Source organism: Neoarius graeffei, chromosome 7 (assembly GCF_027579695.1).
Source record: "Neoarius graeffei isolate fNeoGra1 chromosome 7, fNeoGra1.pri, whole genome shotgun sequence".
NCBI lineage: Eukaryota > Metazoa > Chordata > Actinopteri > Siluriformes > Ariidae > Neoarius > Neoarius graeffei.
In genome coordinates this window covers 1,377,661-1,396,800 of record NC_083575.1, presented here as the reverse complement: position 1 = coordinate 1,396,800, position 19,140 = coordinate 1,377,661, and the positions used below count along the sequence as shown (strand labels likewise).

The 19,140-nt window shown below is 47.5% G+C and overlaps 2 protein-coding genes across 7 annotated transcripts in view; both read left to right on the top strand.

Moving 5' to 3' along the window:
• srsf5a (serine and arginine rich splicing factor 5a) overlaps positions 1–5,570 on the top strand; it is a 57,856-nt gene extending 52,286 nt beyond the window's left edge. The window contains exons 1-8 of one of the 2 annotated variants that reach the window (XM_060925073.1): positions 1,506–1,611; positions 2,189–2,334; positions 2,425–2,495; positions 2,624–2,752; positions 2,838–2,907; positions 4,431–4,504; positions 4,573–4,680; positions 4,808–5,570. In XM_060925073.1, the coding sequence (XP_060781056.1) occupies positions 2,209–2,334; positions 2,425–2,495; positions 2,624–2,752; positions 2,838–2,907; positions 4,431–4,504; positions 4,573–4,680; positions 4,808–5,063 (834 nt within the window). In that variant the 5' untranslated portion in view covers positions 1,506–1,611; positions 2,189–2,208 and the 3' untranslated portion in view covers positions 5,064–5,570. Of the gene's footprint in view, positions 1–1,505; positions 1,612–2,188; positions 2,335–2,424; positions 2,496–2,623; positions 2,753–2,837; positions 2,908–4,430; positions 4,505–4,572; positions 4,681–4,807 lie in introns of those variants that run through there. The other variant, XM_060925074.1, reaches the window with a different exon arrangement.
• A 4,918-nt stretch (positions 5,571–10,488) lies between these two features.
• Positions 10,489–19,140, top strand: part of pacs2 (phosphofurin acidic cluster sorting protein 2) — a 77,644-nt gene continuing 68,992 nt past the window's right edge. For 2 of the 5 annotated variants that reach the window (XM_060925071.1, XM_060925070.1), the window contains exon 1: positions 10,489–10,844. In XM_060925071.1, coding sequence (XP_060781054.1) covers positions 10,726–10,844 — 119 coding nt within the window. In that variant the 5' untranslated portion in view covers positions 10,489–10,725. The remainder of the gene's footprint in view (positions 10,845–19,140) is intronic. The other 3 variants (XM_060925068.1, XM_060925067.1, XM_060925069.1) reach the window with 2 other exon arrangements.

Sequence of the window (19,140 nt, the reverse complement as noted above, 5' to 3'; positions counted from 1 at the left end):
CTTTTGCTTTGTTTTGCTTTGCTTTGAGAATGTAAACATTCACAGTTAGAAAAATACATTGCTTTATTACATGTAAATAGCCATTTAGACAGAATTGTATTGTTTATGATCTTTTTGAGGTCATTGTGTGGGTTCTGTGGGAGCTGTGTGGGTTCTGTGGGAGCTGTGTATGGGTTCTGGGAGCTGTGTATGGGTTCTGGGAGCTGTGTAGGTTCTGTTGGAGCTGTGTAGGTTCTGTTGGAGCTGTGTGGGTTCTGGGAGCTGTGTGGGTTCTGGGAGCTGTGTAGGTTCTGTTGGAGTTGTGTGGGTTCTGTGGGAGCTGTGTGGGTTCTGGGAGCTGTGTGGGTTCTGAGAGCTGTGTAGGTTCTGTTGGAGTTGTGTGGGTTCTGTGGGAGCTGTGTGGGTTCTGGGAGCTGTGTGGATTCTGTTGGAGTTGTGTGGGTTCTGTGGGAGCTGTGTGGGTTCTGGGAGCTGTGTGGGTTCTGTTGGAGTTGTGTGGGTTCTGTGGGAGCTGTGTGGGTTCTTTTGGAGCTGTGTGGGTTCTGGGAGCTGTGTGGATTCTGTTGGAGTTGTGTGGGTTCTGGGAGCTGTGTGGGTTCTGTTGGAGTTGTGTGGGTTCTGGGAGCTGTGTGGGTTCTGTTGGAGTTGTGTGGGTTCTGTGGGAGCTGTGTGGGTTCTGTTGGAGTTGTGTGGGTTCTGTGGGAGCTGTGTGGGTTCTGGGAGCTGTGTAGGTTCTGTTGGAGTTGTGTGGGTTCTGTGGGAGCTGTGTGGGTTCTTTTGGAGCTGTGTGGGTTCTGTGGGAGCTGTGTGGGTTCTGGGAGCTGTGTAGGTTCTGTTGGAGTTGTGTGGGTTCTGTGGGAGCTGTGTGGGTTCTGTTGGAGTTGTGTGGGTTCTGGGAGCTGTGTGGGTTCTGTGGGAGCTGTGTGGGTTCTGGGAGCTGTGTAGGTTCTGTTGGAGTTGTGTGGGTTCTGTGGGAGCTGTGTGGGTTCTGGGAGCTGTGTAGGTTCTGTTGGAGTTGTGTGGGTTCTGGGAGCTGTGTGGGTTCTGTTGGAGCTGTGTGGGTTCTGGGAGCTGTGTGGGTTCTGTTGGAGTTGTGTGGGTTCTGTGGGAGCTGTGTGGGTTCTGGGAGCTGTGTGGATTCTTTTGGAGCTGTGTGGGTTCTGTGGGAGCTATTCGGGAGACAAAAAGCTCATTTTTACTGACTGATGGCCCCAAAACAGGTTTTTGAATGTCCTGTTTTTACATGCTGAAACGGCTGTTTGCACAACACTTTACACTCCAATCAGGGTCGGGACCGGATTAAACTGGTTCAGGCGCGCGCGCGCACTTTTAGCTCTGACAGAACTCAGTCACGCGCGCGAGTTGTTTATTTCTATCACAGTTCTATAGTTTATATTTAAACATTTCCCATAAATGATCAAACTAATATACTTAAAGGTAAATAATGACTAAAATTTATCTATAAAATGATAATATATTCTGTGCATCGTTTTTGGTTGGAGGAAGTTGTCTTGGCGCACGTCGTGGCCCCGCCCCCTTTCCCTCTCCACTCACTTCCTGCATCCTCCTTTGCTCGGCCGCCATTTTGTCGTTTGGACGAGCAGCAGTGAGGTGAGCACGTTGCGGAGTTCTGTATTTAATTTAAAGATATTCATCATCGTCATTATGATCGGTTCAGTCGCAGCGGTGTGTGGTGCGCGGCTGGTTTACTCGCTGTGTGTTTATCGGCCCGGTGTCGGGTCGGGTCGGGTCGGGTCAGCTCCCCCTCCCCCCGCCGACTCACGGTTTGTGAGACAAGAAAAGAAAATGCGATTCAAATGTTTTTTGTTATTTTCTAAAACTAGGTATCTTGCAGTTATAAACTCGAAAATGATTTGTATTAATCGGCTGTAACACTGCGCACCCACGGATTGTTCAGGAAATGGAGTTTTTGTTCGCTTGGGGCTGCAACGTAATGTTGAAAAGATCAAAGCTACTGCGCATGCGCGTTGTAAGGCCAAACTCGTGTCTGTGCGAGTCGCAGCTTCTGCTGCAAAAATCACTAAAACACGTCGAACTCTCGAACAGGGCATGTTTTAGTTTCAGAATTTAGCTTTGTATCCTGCTCTTTGGGCATACATACACACATCACTCACACTGTGTAGCGAGTGACTGTTAATAATTAAACACAATTCTCTGTCTCACTCAGACCCGTTTCAGAGTTTCACCATGAGCGGATGTCGTGTGTTTATCGGCCGTCTGAGCCCTCATGCCCGGGAGAGGGACGTGGAGAAGTTCTTCAAGGGTTATGGACGCATCCGGGAGATCAACCTGAAGAATGGTTTTGGTTTTGTGGTGAGTACCGTGTTGGTGTCTCTCACACACACACACGGTGTTCGGGGTGGGTGAAATGCAGGACTGACCGATATTTGTGTGTGTTTTTAGGAGTTTGATGACCACAGGGATGCGGATGACGCCGTGTACGAGTTAAATGGAAAGGAGCTTTGCAATGAGAGGTACGCTCAACATCCCGTCACTGTCCTGGTTTAGTCTGAAAATCAAGAGTTTGTGATTAATGCAGCAGTTCAACATGAGTGTTTATGCTGTAATAAGGTGTGTGACAGTGTGTTCTTGTGCTGTACAGAGTGACTATTGAGCATGCCCGCTCTCGTCGTGGTCGAGGAGGTGGTGGAGGAGGAGGAGGAGGAGGCGGTGGCAGCCGTTTTTCTCCACGTTTTGGAGGCTACCGTCAATCACGCAGTGCAGGATCCAGGTCTCTCTCTCGCGTGCACGCGCACACACACACACACTGATATGAAACCGGTGTGGCTTGTAGATTAACAGTTTTAACCCCCCAGGTATGGCCCGCCGGTGCGTACGGAGCACAGGATTGTCGTAGAGAATCTGTCATCCCGTATCAGTTGGCAGGTGAGAGACATGCACACACCCTATCCATTACTCTTTCCACGCTTTTTCACTAAAAAACAAACTGTTTCACCTCGCTACAATACGAAGGCTAAAACCTAGACGCCTGTTTTTTGTTTTTTTCCTGGTAACTTTGAGTAATTCCTCTTTATGATAAATATGACTTTAGTTTATAAATATAAATGTTTAATCTGGTTATTTTCTAACTGAGACCCGTCTCTTTAAACCTTTTCTTTAACAGCTGTGCTCTGGTATTCTGGTTTAATCGGAGTTGCATGCACAGCCTGTGAGGTGCATAGCGCCCTCTGCTGGTTGTGTTCTGAATAGTGCTTCTCCCCATACGCAGTTGTAGCGCAGCATAGCCTTATGGGACATGGGTAGCCCCCTGTGGAGGGTCTCTGGGGCCTCCAGGTTGCCCCCCACCCCACCCTGTTTGGGTCTTATTCTGGTCGTGGGGGGCAGGCACACAGTCCTCTCGCTGATTCTGGTGGGTCCGTGCTTATGGAGGCCGGAGGTCGTTTAAACCGCGTTGGTTCCGTTTGCTATTTGGACAAGTGGCTTCTTTGCTAATGTCTTCTGTGGTTTGGAACGGTAAGTGGACCAACACACTGCTAGATTACATGATGGATGCAGGGAGGGGGGTGTTTAGGAGGAGGGGGTGGGTGTGGAGCACTCTGGAGTGAGGAGTGCTTTTGGAAATGGGATGAATTATTCAAATCTTAATGAGTGCACATACACACACACACACACACTCCACTCACTCACTCTCACTGGGGGATAGGAGGTTGATGCAGCTGTGTGAATATTATAACAAATATAATATTAAGCGCAGGGGTTTATAACAGTGTTTAAAGGATATCATAAACTCCTGAATGGCCTCATCAAGATTTCACACCAACTTCAGCAGCTCAGCTCAATGTTACAGCTGTCCAACACAGGAAGTGTGTGTAATAAACACCCCTAGTGCCCTACTCTGTGTGTTGAAAACGCCCCCATGGTGATAAGTGCAGGTTTTCCTCCCGAGCCGTTCAGACTGCTGAATTCACATGGTGTCTGAGCATTCCTCTCAGCCATCTGATCCATTCACAGCACCCTATTCACTATTATCACACTGAACACAGGGGTTTTTTTTTTTGTGGTGTCCCTCCCCCCCCCTTGTCCTGCTTCTGTAGCGCCCCCTGCTGGTGTTTGTCCAGTTAGTGTAACATGGTGTCTTTACTAAAGCAAAATCTCACCACCTGCAGGAGGACAGAACACCTGGGGATGGTTTTATTTCACAGTAAACCCACCATCCTCCCATCAGCAGTCTGCCCTGTAAAGCAGCTCGCCCCTTATCCAGCTCGCTGTGCGACCCAAGTGTGTTCATAGTCAGGGTGTGTGTGAGAGAATGAAGCTGCATGTACACACTCCGCCATCAGACAAGTGTGTCTGCGGGTTAAAATCAGTGTGTCTTTTAAAGCTTGTGTTGTGTCTGTGTCTGCGTGTGTGTGTTCTGAATCCCTGAGTGTGTTCTTGCTTTGCTTTAGGACCTGAAGGACCTGATGAGGAAAGTGGGAGATGTGACGTTCGTGGACGCTCACAGAGCTAACAAGAATGAGGGGTAAATCCTGCACATGCACACACTTGCACTAACTTACACATGTCACTCATTAAACCTGTTTGTGTTAGGGTGGTTGAGTTTGCCTCACACAGCGATATGAAGAACGCCATCGAGAAGCTGAATGGCACGGAACTGAACGGCCGCAAAATCAAACTGTTTGAGGACCGAAAGAGGAGGTATGGAGTGTGAACACACATTTATTTATCCTTGTAGTTTAGTGAGATTAAGGCCCTCGTCCTATATGCACTACTGGGTGAGATGAAAACCGGTTATTATATCAATTGTGTGTGTGTGTGTGTTCAGCCGCAGCAGGAGTCGCTCTCGCAGCTCCTCCCGGTCCCGCTCTCGCTCACGTTCCAAATCTGCAAGTCGGAGCCGCAGCCGTGAGGACAAGCGTGAGAGTAAGCGTGAGAAACGCTCCCGCAGCCGCTCTCGCTCAGCCAGTCGCACACCGGAGAAGAAAACATCAGCCAAGTCTGAGTCCCGCTCTCGCTCCCGCTCTCCGTCTCCCAGGAAACAATCTCGCTCTCGCTCCGCATCCACCGAGAGCCAGCACTAAGTGTGTGAAAGAGGGTGTGTGTGTGTGTGTGAGAGAGAGAGAGTGAGATTTGTTGAAAACTGAAAGAATCTGTGTCCCCCTTGCAGGCTGTTTTTGTCTTTATCTTTCCAGAGTGTGAACTTTAACCTCTTGATTTTTATTTGATTTTTCTGCTTTATTGGATGTAAAGAAAGTGTACGTGAGGTACACGGATGCAGTCGATCAGCCATCGTGCTCAGGGTCTGAGCCCCCCCAATAATGACTCCTGAGGATTCTCTCTCTCTCTCTCTCTCTCTCTCTCTCTCTCTCTCACACACACCGAGCATGTCTCAGCAGATCCATTACACCTGGAGGAAGAACGTGATTTTGTTGTAGAGATGTAATTCATTTAAAACAGGACCAGGTTGGTGTGTGAGAGAGAGAGTTCAGTTCTGTACACATTTATTTCCACGTGGTTGTCGTTGTGATGTTTCTGGTTCTGTAACTGTTCATGAGGATTATTACAGAAATAAACTGTGAATCAGTCGGCTTGCTGTGTTTTCTCCAGTAATCAACATGGGTGGTGAAGCAGGCTTCCTGTTATTACACTGATTAGTTTCCTTAAATAGCATGTCCCCACGTGTTCATGTCCCACAGTGACGGATCAACAATCGGGTTTTTCTGTTTCCGTTTCACATTTGAGACCAGTTAATTCCTGTTTTCACTTGTTGCAGCAACTGGACCCAGTTGTTCTCACCAGTTTCTCTTTTTTTTTTTCTCCTGAAGTTGAAATAAATGTTGATGCTCTGCTGGACGTCCCCAGGAATGAGCCGATCCTGTACTTGAGGTAACATTTAATATAAACCTGCACTTCTGTCAGAGCTGCAGTTATAGAAAATTAACACCTTCTGACCAACGGAGTCAAGAATTCAGCAGTGCACTGAATGTTCCCACACTGAATTTGTATTAAAAATAAAACGCCCTTCAGTTTTATTCTCCTTCGCCCTTCTGTGAGACTCGTTTCTAAAAGGAAGTTGTTATAACACTAGGGGGCGCAGTGACACTACTGTCATGCCCTCCGTCAGAGGGCGTGGTTATGGGCGGAACTTGAGCAGGATCGAGGAAACAAGACAATGTGTTTAAGCAGGCCCCGCCCACACCGTTCTCTCTCTCTCCCACACGCATAGAGCAGTGTTGAGATCAATGTGCGCGTGTGAGAGAGAGATTGATTTAGTCTCAATTAGTTTCCGGGAAATGAGTCACACTAACACCACGGAACTCATTATTATTGTTTCTATGCAGTACTTAAAGGAATGTGATGAAAGAAATTAGAAAGAGAAAGAAAATTGACATTAAAGCCCTACCTTTATTTAAAATGGGCAGTGGCGTGCACAGATAGACACGAGGTGGTGCTCAAGCACCTGCCCCTCTGCCCTCTGTCCAAAAAAGTGCCCTTTTGATTTTTTTTTTACAGTTTACTGAGGCCAATGTCGACATGATCTTTTAGAAAAGCCGCGGCATTAAAAGCATGTGTGAAAATAATGTCGCGATGTGTGCCCCCTCCGCACACACACCGGACCTCTGTCTCTCTTGCTCTGTCACGTGAACAAGCGTGCAGTGCAGGGCCGGTTCTGGAGGGGTAGCAACGGTAGCATTTGCACCCGGGACTGGTGTGGAGAGGGGCCCCAAAAAATAAGATAAAATAAAAAATAAAGAGTTCTCTCTGCTCCTGAATAAGTGCATTACTGAGTGTCTCTGAGCAAAGGAGAGCCTGAACATTGCAACCTCCCTATTGGCTGTTTATTGGTTGTTTGTAAAAATGTATCAGTTGTTGCCCCTCCCACGGGAATCATCGCGGGCTCGAGAGACGAGACCTGACGAGTTAGTTCGTTGGTAGCAGAACAAAATGTCTGGACACAAATCGGGTTTTCAGAAAAGGAAAGAAAATAAACGCAGGGTCGAAAATACAAAAAAGGAGGCAGAAAATGCAAAACGAGTTTACTGTATACTTCTTGGCTTAGTAGACGAACAGAAGAAATCGAGGACACAGGGATGGTTACTTTTTAAGGCAGCCCACCGTGGCTGCGCAGGCTGGCAGTTGTGTCATTGAACGGTTACTTTTTAAGGCAGCCTGCCATGGCTGCAGGCTTATTTATTATAGCCCATTTAGTTAAAATAGTTGATGTAAAATGTTTATAGTTATGTGATAGTTGTCCTGATTTAGACTGGTGTGTGTGTTTTTTTTTTTTTTTTTTTTGGGGGGGGGGGGTGTGCGCGATGTTGCACCCGGGCCCAGATTAGGGCAGAACCGGCCCTGGTGCAGTGCATTCAATGTGAGGTTGCAGCAGCATAGCGTCCTGGAAGCCACGGCCTTGTCGTAGTGCAGACAACACATCGGGCAGTCAGTCAGCTCTTCCCCTGCCCCAGCAGCCAGCTAACACATGAATCGAGTGAAAATGTATTGTTTGCCCTCTAAGCCCAAGCTGTAATTATTTTGTCGTGAAGTAGCCCTTCGTATACAGAAACAACTGCACATAAGTATTATATTTTTTGCTAGACCATTTTCAGATTTAGGAAAACAAATTTCTTTCTATTTTGTTCAACTAGAGATTCCTGGCAAAGTCAGAAAGCCTTGATGTAATAAACATTAAGTGGTTGTTTTACACCTTTGGAGGAGGAGGAGGAGGGAGTGAGGTGAGGAGGTGAGGTGAGTGGGTGAGGTGTGGAGTGGGTGAGGAGAGGAGGAGGAGTGGGTGAAGTGAGGAGTGGATGAGGAGGAGGTGAGGGAGTGAGGAGGAGTGGGTGAGGTGAGGAGGTGGTGAGGGAGTGTGTGAGGTGGAGTGTGGGAGTGGGTGAGGAGAGGAGGAGTGGGTGAGGTGTGGAGTGGATGAGGAGGAGTGAGTGAGTGAGGAGGAGTGGATGAGTGAGTGAGGAGGAGTGGATGAGGAGTGAGTGAGGAGGAGTGGATGAGGAGTGAGTGAGGAGGAGTGGATGAGGAGTGAGTGAGTGAGGAGTGGATGAGGAGGTGGTGAGGGAGTGAGTGAGTGGGTGAGGTGAGGAGGTAGTGAGGGAGTGGGTGAGGAGGACTGAGTGGATGAGGAGGAGGTGAGGGAGTGTGTGAGGAGGAGTGTGTAAGGTGGAGTGTGGGAGTGGGTGAGGTGAGGAGGAGTGGGTGAGGTGTGGAGTGGGTGAGGAGAGGAGTGGATGAGGAGGAGGTGAGGGAGTGAGTGAGGAGGAGTGGGTGAGGTGAGGGAGGGGGTGAGGAAGTGGGTGAGTGTGAGGAATGGGCGAGGAGTGTGAGATGTGGAGTGGGTGAGGTGAGGAGGTGGTGAGGGAGTGGGTGAGGAGAGGAGTGGGTGAGGAGGAGTGTGGGAGTGGGTGAGGGGAGGGAGTGGGTGAGGTGAGGAGGTGGTGGGTGAGGAGGAGTGTGGGAGTGGGTGAGGGGAGGGAGTGAGTGAGGAGGAGTGGGTGAGGTGAGGAGGTGGTGAGGGAGTGGGTGAGGAGGACTGAGTGGGTGAGGTGTGGAGTGGGCGAGGAGAGGAGTGGATGAGGAGGTGAGGGAGTGAGTGAGGAGGAGGTGGTGAGGGAGTGGGTGAGGAGGACTGTGAGTGGGTGAGGTGTGGAGTGGGTGAGGAGAGGAGTGGATGAGGAGGAGTGTGTGAGGTGGAGTGAGAGAGTGGGTGAGGTGTGGAGTGGGCGCGGAGAGGAGGAGTGGGTGAAGTCAAGAGTGAATGAGGAGGAGGTGAGTGAGGAGTGGGGGAGGAGAGGAGTGAGTGAGGAGGAGTGGGTGAGGTGAGGAGGTGGTGAGGGAGTGGGTGAGGAGGACTGAGTGGGTGAGGAGGACTGTGAGAGTGGGTGAAGTTTTACAGCCCAAAATATGTTCAAAACCTACCAAAATGCACTTGAAACTGCCCAACTGGGCGGGAAACCTCCCAATCTAGCAACACTGCCAGTATTCCGGAGTTGGGTCTACTAGTAGCTATGCCGGATCCAAAGACAGTCCTCCTGTCAGAACATGTGTTGTGAAATGACATAAGATAAAGGTACGTAGAGCTATAGATTCTACATGATAATCATAAATGTAATCATAAACAGGGATGCAAACAGCGTGCCTTTTAGCGGATGGCGCCTTTTTCACGGCTGAATCGCGCAGATCCGAATTTTTTTTTAGGGGGGGGGGGGCGTTGGAGTGTCTGATTATAATTTCAAAATAAATTCTATATTAAAATGACTAAATAAGTAAATCCGTTACAGTCCATGAAACAGGAAGTATAAGGATGAGGAAAAAACAGTTTAAATCGGGAAGCTGCGCACATTTGCGCAGTCCTGCCGCTCAGGCTGCACGAATGTGCGCAGCTTCCCGATTTAAACTCTTTTTTTCCTCATCCTTATACTTCCTGTTTCATGGACTGTAACGGATTTACTTAGTCATTTTAATACAGAATTTATTTTGAAATTATAATCAGACACTCCAACGCCCCCCCCTAAAAAAAAAATTCGGATCTGCGCGATTCAGCCGTGAAAAAGGCGCCATCCGCCAAAAGGCGCGCTGTTTGCATCCCTGCATAAAGTCGGCGTGATATCAGTCACGTATTTGCTTGTGAAAGCTTGCAGCTTTCATGTAACTGCCGCCTAGCAACAAGAGGCAAAGGGTAAAGAGGGTAGGCTATCATAGATTCTATTCGGAAGAGATCAACACAATTCTAGACTCCCAGAAGAGGAAGAGCTAGCACTGAGTAGAACCAGAGTAGAACAGCCAGTGAACCGCAGCGTGTTCTCCCGCTGACGTCACAGCATGGCCGCGAGCCACGGACCCAGTTTTCTTGCGCTGTGCAATTAAAAGTTGGATATTCGCGTAACAGCAGCTTCTTTTCACGTAATTATAACAGAAATCTAACATGTTTGCCATGTTGTATAGTTTATTTAAGAAATTGCATAGAGTCATGTTCGTGTCATCAGCCCTTTAATGATGTCTGATATCTTCAGAGTTGTTTTTCTCTCTCTCTCTCACGTTTTTTTTTTTTTTTATTTCTACAGGAAGTGAGCTTTGTCTTGAAGGTCTGAAGTGATTTATTGTGTTAAATCCCCGGCTCTCATGTCTCTGTGCTGCTGCACTTCCTTTACTTTTATTAGATTTATATTTTTATCTTTTATTCATGCTTTACATTTTTCTCTGCACCCCCTGCAGCTGTAAAATAAGTTTCATTCTCACACATTAACGATAAAAGAATTGTTCTTCTGCACATGACCTCCGACCTCCCGATACACCTGAGGAGAATCCGTGCATCTGCTGATCGCCATCAGGGTGCGGCTCCTGCAGGCGCCTTCAGAGAGACGCAAGGAAACACAATTATTTCATCATCATAATTCTTCCAACTTGTGAATGAACGCGGATCGTGAACGCGGATCGTGAGCGCGCACAGGGGTTGATCACTGGGATGACGCTGGTCACGTGACTTCCTGCAGCCCGTGTGTGTGGTGCGCGTGCTGCAGTTTTCAGTGCGTAGCGCGAGCGCTCGGTGTGGGGTGAAATTGCGTCGCGCGCGCTGTAGGATGAGAGACGGGAAGCCGCGCGCACCGAGCACGAGCGCCACACAGCCGCGGGAGTGATCAGGGCGCGTGTGAGCGCGCGCGGGGCAGAAGTTTGCTGCTGCTTGTTGTTGTTGTTGTTGTTGTTGTTTTTCCCCCCGTTGGAGTCGCCAGCATGGCGGAGCGGAGCGGGCGCGTGAGCTTTCCCGGGAGCGGCGCGCTCAACCCCCCGGTCCCCATGAACCTGTTCGCCACCTGGGAGATCGACGGGAGCTCCGCCAGCTGCGTGCCCAGGTACAGCGCGCGCACCGGGACGCCCTGCACACACAACACTGGGAGAGAGAGAGAGAGAGAGAGAGAGAGCTCGGGAACCTGAGTGAGTGTGTGAGAGCTCGGGAATGTGTGTGTGTGTGTGTGAGAGAGAGAGAGCTCGGGAACCTGAGTGAGTGTGTGAGAGCTCGGGAATGTGTGTGTGTGTGTGTGTGTGTGAGAGAGAGAGCTCGGGAACCTGAGTGAGTGTGTGAGAGCTCGGGAATGTGTGTGTGTGTGAGAGAGAGAGAGAGAGCTCGGGAATGTGTGTGTGTGTGTGTGTGAGAGAGAGAGAGAGAGAGAGAGAGCTCGGGAATGTGTGTGTGTGTGTGTGTGTGTGTGAGAGAGAGAGAGAGAGAGAGCTCGGGAATGTGTGTGTGTGTGTGTGTGAGAGAGCTTGGGAATATGTGTGTGTGTGTGTGTGAGAGAGAGAGAGCTCGGGAGTGTGTGTGTGTGTGTGTGTGTGTGTGTGTGAGAGCTCGGGAGTGTGTGTGTGTGTGTGTGTGTGTGAGAGCTCGGGAGTGTGTGTGTGTGGTTATTTCTGTGTGTGCTATAACTGTATTGAGGCGGATACAAGTTTCGTTTCTGAATGACGTCATGAGCGGTAACGTTCAGCCGGCTGTATTACCGCATGCGCGCGCGTGTTGAAGCGTTCAGAGCTGCATCTGTCCTTTAACACACAGCTGTGACGTCACTCCGCGTCCAGTCGGCGCCCCTTGTTTGTGAAGGAAACTTTATATCCGAGAGAACCTGAATCAGTGTGGAGCGCTGATTATTACTGACAAACACCATTAATAACACACTTATAAACAGTTATTAATGTTGGCCTGTGATCAGAGCAGAATATTGATCAGATGTGATGAAACTGTTTTAGTGAAGCGGTGCAGGAGGTTCCGCTGTATCCCATGAGGCTCTGCGCTGTCACGAGGCTCCAAACCTCCAGTGAGTCTTCACTCATCACGCTGAATCACACACCACTGGGGATTACTGCATTTTAATTCCATCTCAGAAAACGTGAAACTGTAACCACACACACTGACACACCGTCCTGTGTGTGTTCTACAGTGTGAGGGGACAGAGGAGTGTGTGTGTTCTACAGTGTGAGGGGACAGAGGAGTGTGTGTGTTCTACAGTGTGAGGGGACAGAGGAGTGTGTGTGTTCTACAGTGTGAGGGGACAGAGGAGTGTGTGTGTTCTACAGTGTGAGGGGACAGAGGAGTGTGTGTGTTCTACAGTGCGAGGGGACAGAGGAGTGTGTGTGTTCTACAGTGTGAGGGGACAGAGGAGTGTGTGTGTTCTACAGTGTGAGGGGACAGAGGAGTGTGTGTGTTCTACAGTGCGAGGGGACAGAGGAGTGTGTGTGTTCTACAGTGCGAGGGGACAGAGGAGTGTGTGTGTTCTACAGTGTGAGGGGACAGAGGAGTGTGTGTGTTCTACAGTGCGAGGGGACAGAGGAGTGTGTGTGTTCTACAGTGTGAGGGGACAGAGGAGTGTGTGTGTTCTACAGTGCGAGGGGACAGAGGAGTGTGTGTGTTCTACAGTGCGAGGGGACAGAGGAGTGTGTGTGTTCTACAGTGCGAGGGGACAGAGGAGTGTGTGTGTTCTACAGTGCGAGGGGACAGAGGAGTGTGTGTGTTCTACAGTGCGAGGGGACAGAGGAGTGTGTGTGTTCTACAGTGCGAGGGGACAGAGGAGTGTGTGTGTTCTACAGTGCGAGGGGACAGAGGAGTGTGTGTGTTCTACAGTGCGAGGGGACAGAGGAGTGTGTGTGTTCTACAGTGCGAGGGGACAGAGGAGTGTGTGTGTTCTACAGTGCGAGGGGACAGAGGAGTGTGTGTGTTCTACAGTGCGAGGGGACAGAGGAGTGTGTGTGTTCTACAGTGCGAGGGGACAGAGGAGTGTGTGTGTTCTACAGTGCGAGGGGACAGAGGAGTGTGTGTGTTCTACAGTGCGAGGGGACAGAGGAGTGTGTGTGTTCTACAGTGCGAGGGGACAGAGGAGTGTGTGTGTTCTACAGTGCGAGGGGACAGAGGAGTGTGTGTGTTCTACAGTGCGAGGGGACAGAGGAGTGTGTGTGTTCTACAGTGCGAGGGGACAGAGGAGTGTGTGTGTTCTACAGTGCGAGGGGACAGAGGAGTGTGTGTGTTCTACAGTGCGAGGGGACAGAGGAGTGTGTGTGTTCTACAGTGCGAGGGGACAGAGGAGTGTGTGTGTTCTACAGTGCGAGGGGACAGAGGAGTGTGTGTGTTCTACAGTGCGAGGGGACAGAGGAGTGTGTGTGTTCTACAGTGTGAGGGGACAGAGGAGTGTGTGTGTGAGGAGACCGTTTGAGGACACGATGTCCGCTCTTCCAGGAATAGAAAGACTCAGATTGAGAACGTTATCTCCCCACACTGGATCATATCTCTCTTTCTCTCACACACACACACACACACACACACACACACACACACACACACACACACACAGCCCATGTTAATGAATCTGTCTGTGGTCTGAGTGAGCAGGTTTTGATTTATTCACACCGTCACATGAACAGAACTGAACGTTCATTCTGTCTTCAGTGGAAACTGAGGAGAATAAAGTGAATAAAATGAGAGCTGTGTTCATACTAAAGCTGAAAGAGCAGGCGAGAGGAGATGGGAGGATGTGGAGCTGGGGGATGGGGAGACACCGGGATGGAGAGACAGGAAGATGAGGGGAGATGGGGACCAGGTTGAGAGATGTGGGGATGTGGCTAATCAATCCTTTATGCTAATAAAATATTCAGAAGTGTAGTAAAGACACAGCACTTTGCTCAGCCTCCTGTGTTTCTGTTCTGTCTCAGGGCGGAGTGCACGTATTACACAGAGCCGAAATTCTATTTTTGGAATTTCCTGATCCTGTTCGTCAGTTTAATTTTAATGCTGCTGAATTACTAATGAAGCGCAGCAGGACACTGAGGACAGGCCTGTTAGCATGACAGCATGCTAATAATAAAGGAAATGATTACTGCCTCAATATTACGCCTTCCTCATGATCATTACGATTTAATATGACGTTATGATGATATTCTGACTCGCTGTTCAGGGATTTCCTTTTCTGTATTACAGAGCAGGTTGACTGGAACAGCCAGCACACGCTAATCTCTGCGAGTCAGTCAGTCTGTCACCACTTTATTTATACTTTTTAGGAAAGACGGTGTTGGCAGCTAACCATCAAACTAGTATTTAATCATTTTGCTAGATGTTGAGCTACAAATAAATGGCCAGCTAGCTTTATTTAACACCCTATTTCATGAACCTGTTTGCTAGTAGATGAGTCACATCAACACCTGCAAAGACAGAAAGAGAAATTGAGGCAAACATATGAAGAAACTCGAGAAAGAGCTTGACGATATGATCTCACAAGTTGAAAATGCTGACTCCAAAAGTAAACATGGTGAAAGTTGGCACCTAATCAATAAAATTTATAGAAGAAAGACTGCAAAGAGAGGCATTTTTAAAGGAAAATCAAGAGAAGGTAGATTAAACAAACAGTTTGAACACTCTCAAAATCCTCTTGGGAAGGAACCAACAATCTCTAGTGAGATTCCAGAAGAAGATCTGCTTAAAGTATTAAATGATCTGCAAATTGATGATTCTGACTTCACACATGAAGAACTAAAATACGCAAAAAAAATATTGAAGGAAGGACAGCGGTGTGGACCAGACAACATCCCACCAGAAGTCATAAAACATTGTGAGTTCGACGACATTGTTCTCCATTTTGCCAACAAGCTATTAAGCGAAAACATGAAACCAGATCGGTGGTCTGAAATTGACATGCTTCCACTTCCAAAATCAGGCGACTTGAGCGACGCAGCCACCTACAGAAGCATTAAAGTGCATATTCTGGACCAATTTCTTTTTTTTTTATATGAAAGTATGTCCCTTGACACACTCATCCAGAAGGGTAATTTTGCACAAGGCCATCTGTCTACAGCAGAAAAAAATAAAATAACAAAACACATCTGGAAAAATCCCAAGGGAGTCTGGAGCCAGATTCCTGACGTCACCTGCGGAAGCGCCAGCAGGCTGCGAGAGCTTTGCACGGTTTCAGTGCACAGCCTGTGTAGACCAAGCGCTCCCATTTCTCTCTCATTGTCCGGTCTTTTGGGAAACGATGAGTACTAATCCCATCATGACTGGTGTTGCTACACCCTCCTACGATACATCTGTTAACCATTTTAATAATTACGCGATAACGTTGAAGAAATTTGCAGGCACTTCACAAGCAAGACTCGGTGCAATATTAGCCAACATTAGCACAATCTGATATGATTTAATAATGTCTTTGTGACCTTAATGAACACCAGTTGTTGTTGGTATCAAGTCGGATTGTTATTTACATGCCACGCAAACTTGGAAAACAGTCATATTCGTATGTTGTCGTTGTTGTTTTTACATACTGAATACAAACTGTTGTTAACTGATTCATTTTACAAGCTAATCCGATGTTACATTCCTCAAGGACAGTTTGCTAGCTTGCTTGCTAGCTAGCAGTTTGTCACTGCACTGCAACCACACTTGCTAATTGACATGGTAGCCAAACATGCTTGCTGTTTTCGCGACCACGCCCCCAGAGCGAATATTCGTGAGTGAATTTTGCGTGGTGTTTCGCCCAGTGGAAACCTACAGTAACCATTTGTGTACCGCGCACAGAGTGTGATTTTTTTTTTTCTTCAATCAGAAATATTGTCAGGGACATATCAGCTGTCATTTGATATTGGTAGGGACACGTCCATACTGTCCATACCCAATTCTACGCGTATGCCAGAGTTAGAAGCCCAGATGGGGAAACGAAGTTCTGTAATATCATTGCTGGTGTATTACAAGGCAACACCTTAACACCATACCTTTTAGCTATAGTTCTTGACTACATTATGCGCAAAACATACGATGGAAGGGAAGAGGAACTTGGCTGTGTGGTACCGTTGGTGTTTTGGCTACGTTTATGAGCGGTGTTAGGCTAAGGTGGCTTTGCAGTGTGGTGATCCTGATATGCTCAACGGATTTGTTTCAATAAATCACTATGCTTATCATTGGACTGCGTCTATCCATCTGTTTTTGGATCGTGACTGTGGGTCTGGGTGTTGGTTTTGTGGCCCGGCTTTTACCCATGTTTTACACCTACTCGCCGGAGGAATTAAAAAGCCTTAGTGCGCGGCACCGCTTGGATTCCACGGTATTTAATCTGTGCCGCTCTATTGGAATCGCCCGCCACCCTCGGTATATTCACCGCTCTCCGTGCTCTCCGACTGCTCATTATGCTTCGGAGTCTTCCATACCCATCATATGGACTCACAATCAGATTGCCAAGGTCAACAAGAACGCTCATGGAGTTAATCACGCTGTTCTTCGCTCACTTGGGAAACTGCAAGGTTCTGCTGTCTCTGGATTGTCACCTGTGTTTCCTGCGAAGATTGGCCTTTTAAACTCCATCACCAACAAAGCGTCACTCATTAATGACCTGATTATCCAAAAGACCCTGGACATACTTCTGCTAGTGGAAACAGGCTGAGGACTATCTACATTTAAATGTGTCTTCACCAGCTGGATACACACACATATCAAAGCCCCGTCTCACAGGGAAGGGTGGAGGTCTAGCTGCACTTTTCCGATGTGGTTTGAAACTTAGAGATTGTTTTTCATGATGTAACATCCTGTGAATATCCGGCTTTGAAAACCTCCACTCCCACACTGATGTTGCTGCTATTAATCTATCGACCTCCCAAATCATTGCCATCTCTCTTTCTGTCTGAACTGAATGAACTGCTAACTGTAGCCTCATCTGTCTGTCCTGCCGTCGTTCTTCTGGGTGACTTGAATCTTCATGTTGACGCTAGTTGCTCCCTGACTGATGAGCTCTTGACTGTCTTTGAATGTTTTGGTTGAACTCAGCATGTTGACTTTCCCACACATAATCCTGGTCATATACTTGACTCGCTTTGCTCTACTGGTACAAAAATTGTATCTGTATCGGGTTCTGATGGAGGTTTTACTGACCACAGGTTGATTGAGTGTTGTCTCAGTGTGCCACCTTCTAAACTTCCTCTGCGTTCTACTGTCTCTTTCCATAATCTTTCTTCTATTGATGTGCATTCTCTCTCTGCCTCTCTCCTCTCTTCTTTTTGTAAATGTGCTGAGGTTTCCTCTCCTGATGATAGTTTCTATTTACAATAATACTATATCTAACACACTTAACACTTTCGCTCCCCTTAAAACTAGACAGGTCTCCGCGAATCACGCCTCTCCTTGGTTCACCTCTGAGCTTAGGGCCATGAAGGCCAAGGGAAGGCGGCTAGAGCGCCTGTATAAGAAAACTGGCCTCACTATTCATCTTTCACTCTTCTCTAAACACATCACAAAGTATAAGGATGCTCTTAACGCTGCCCGATCCTCTTACTACGCTAACCTCATTAAGAGTGGCAACTATAGACCCAAAACTCTGTTTAATACAATAAATAAACTTCTTCAGCCTCCTTCCTCAACCACTCCCAGTTCCCCTGCTCAGTGTCACGCTTTTTTGGATTTTTCAAGGATAAAATTGACAGCATTTACCAACACTTTCATTCTGAAATCCATTCTTCTGTATCGCAAGTAGCTCTTTCTCATAAAGCTGACTGCTGTCTCTCTGCTTTCTCTCCTGTTGATTCTTCTACAGTATTGGAAATCATGACTAAGTCCTCCTCCTCCTCATGTCTGTTGGACCCTGCACCCACTGCACTTAAATCCTGTGTATCTGCTCTCTCCCCTTATAATGCTCATTTGATTAATCAGTGTTTTGCTGTAGGCACTGTTCCCATCTCCCTCACAATTGCTTCAGTTACACCAATACTAAAGAAACCTGGTCTAGATTCTCTTTCATGGTCCAATTACAAACCCGTTTCTAATCTCCCTTTTCTAGCTAAAGTAATGGAGAGAGTTGTAGCCTCTCAGCTTCATACTTTCCTTGCTCGTAATGATCTTTATGAACCCTTTCAGTCAGGCTTTCGCAATCTGCACAGCACTGAATCTGCTCTCTTGAGAGTTGTTAATGACCTCCTGCTCTCAACCGATGCTGGTCATCTCAATGTCCTCGTTCTCTTGGACCTCACAGCCGCCTTTGACACTGTACATCATGAGATACTCATTTCCAGACTGTCTTCTTTTGGTATTACTGGCTTAGCTTTAGCCTGGTTTCAGTCATATCCAGCAAACAGGCAACAGTTCATCTCTATTGGTGTTCATAAATCATCCACTGCTACTGTTGCTCAAGGTGTGCCTCAGGGTTCTGTCCTTGGTCCCCTTCTTTTTATATTATATGTTTCTCCTATAGGCCAGATTATTCGTAACCATGGCCTTAACTTCCATTGTTAGGCTGATGACATTCAAATCTACATCACTATCACCCCTTCCATAGCCTCTGTTCAGCTGCTAAGGACTTGCATCACTGACCTTAAGCAATGGCTGCATAAGAACTGCCTTAAACTTAATGCTAGCAAAACGGAGGTTCTATTAGTAGGTACCAAAAGACAGGTTCTGAACTTCTCCAGTTTCACTATTGATGTTGATGGTGTGTCTATTAGTCCTTCCCAAGTTATAAAAAAAACCTTGGAGTTCTCTTTGACTCCACCCTTACGTTTGAACCCCATTTTAAACTCATTGCTTTCTTTCACCTCCGCAATATTGCACATCTCCGCTGCCTTCTCTTTGAACCTGATGCCAAAATGTTGATCAATGCATTTATCTTTTCTCGTCTTGACTATTGCAATTCTCTCTTTTATGGTCTCCCCGCCACATTGCTCAATCGCCTGCAGTCCATCCAAAACTCAGCAGCAAGAGTCCTCACACTCCCCAAGCGTACTGCTCACATCACTCCTGTTTTTCCTGTTGTTCGCTCAGATTAAATACAAAATCTTGGTTTTAACCTATAAAGCTCTTCATGGTCTCGCCCCTTCCTATCTCTGTGAGCTAATTCATTTGTACTGTCCCTCCCTCCCGCTCCCTCAGATCTTCTGTCTCTGGACTTTTGACTGTCCCACATTTTAAACTGGCATCTATGGGTGGCAGATCATTCAGTGTTGCTAAACTTTGGAACTCGTTACCACAATCGCTTTGTGACTGTTCCACTCTCTCTTCCTTCAAAGCTAACTTGAAAACTTTCCTCTTTACCCCACACTACTCTTCCTAATGTGGCCTTTTTTGTGTGTGTAACTCCTGTGTAAAGCGTAGTTGGGTTTGTGGAAGGTGCTATATAAATTGAAATTATTATTATTATT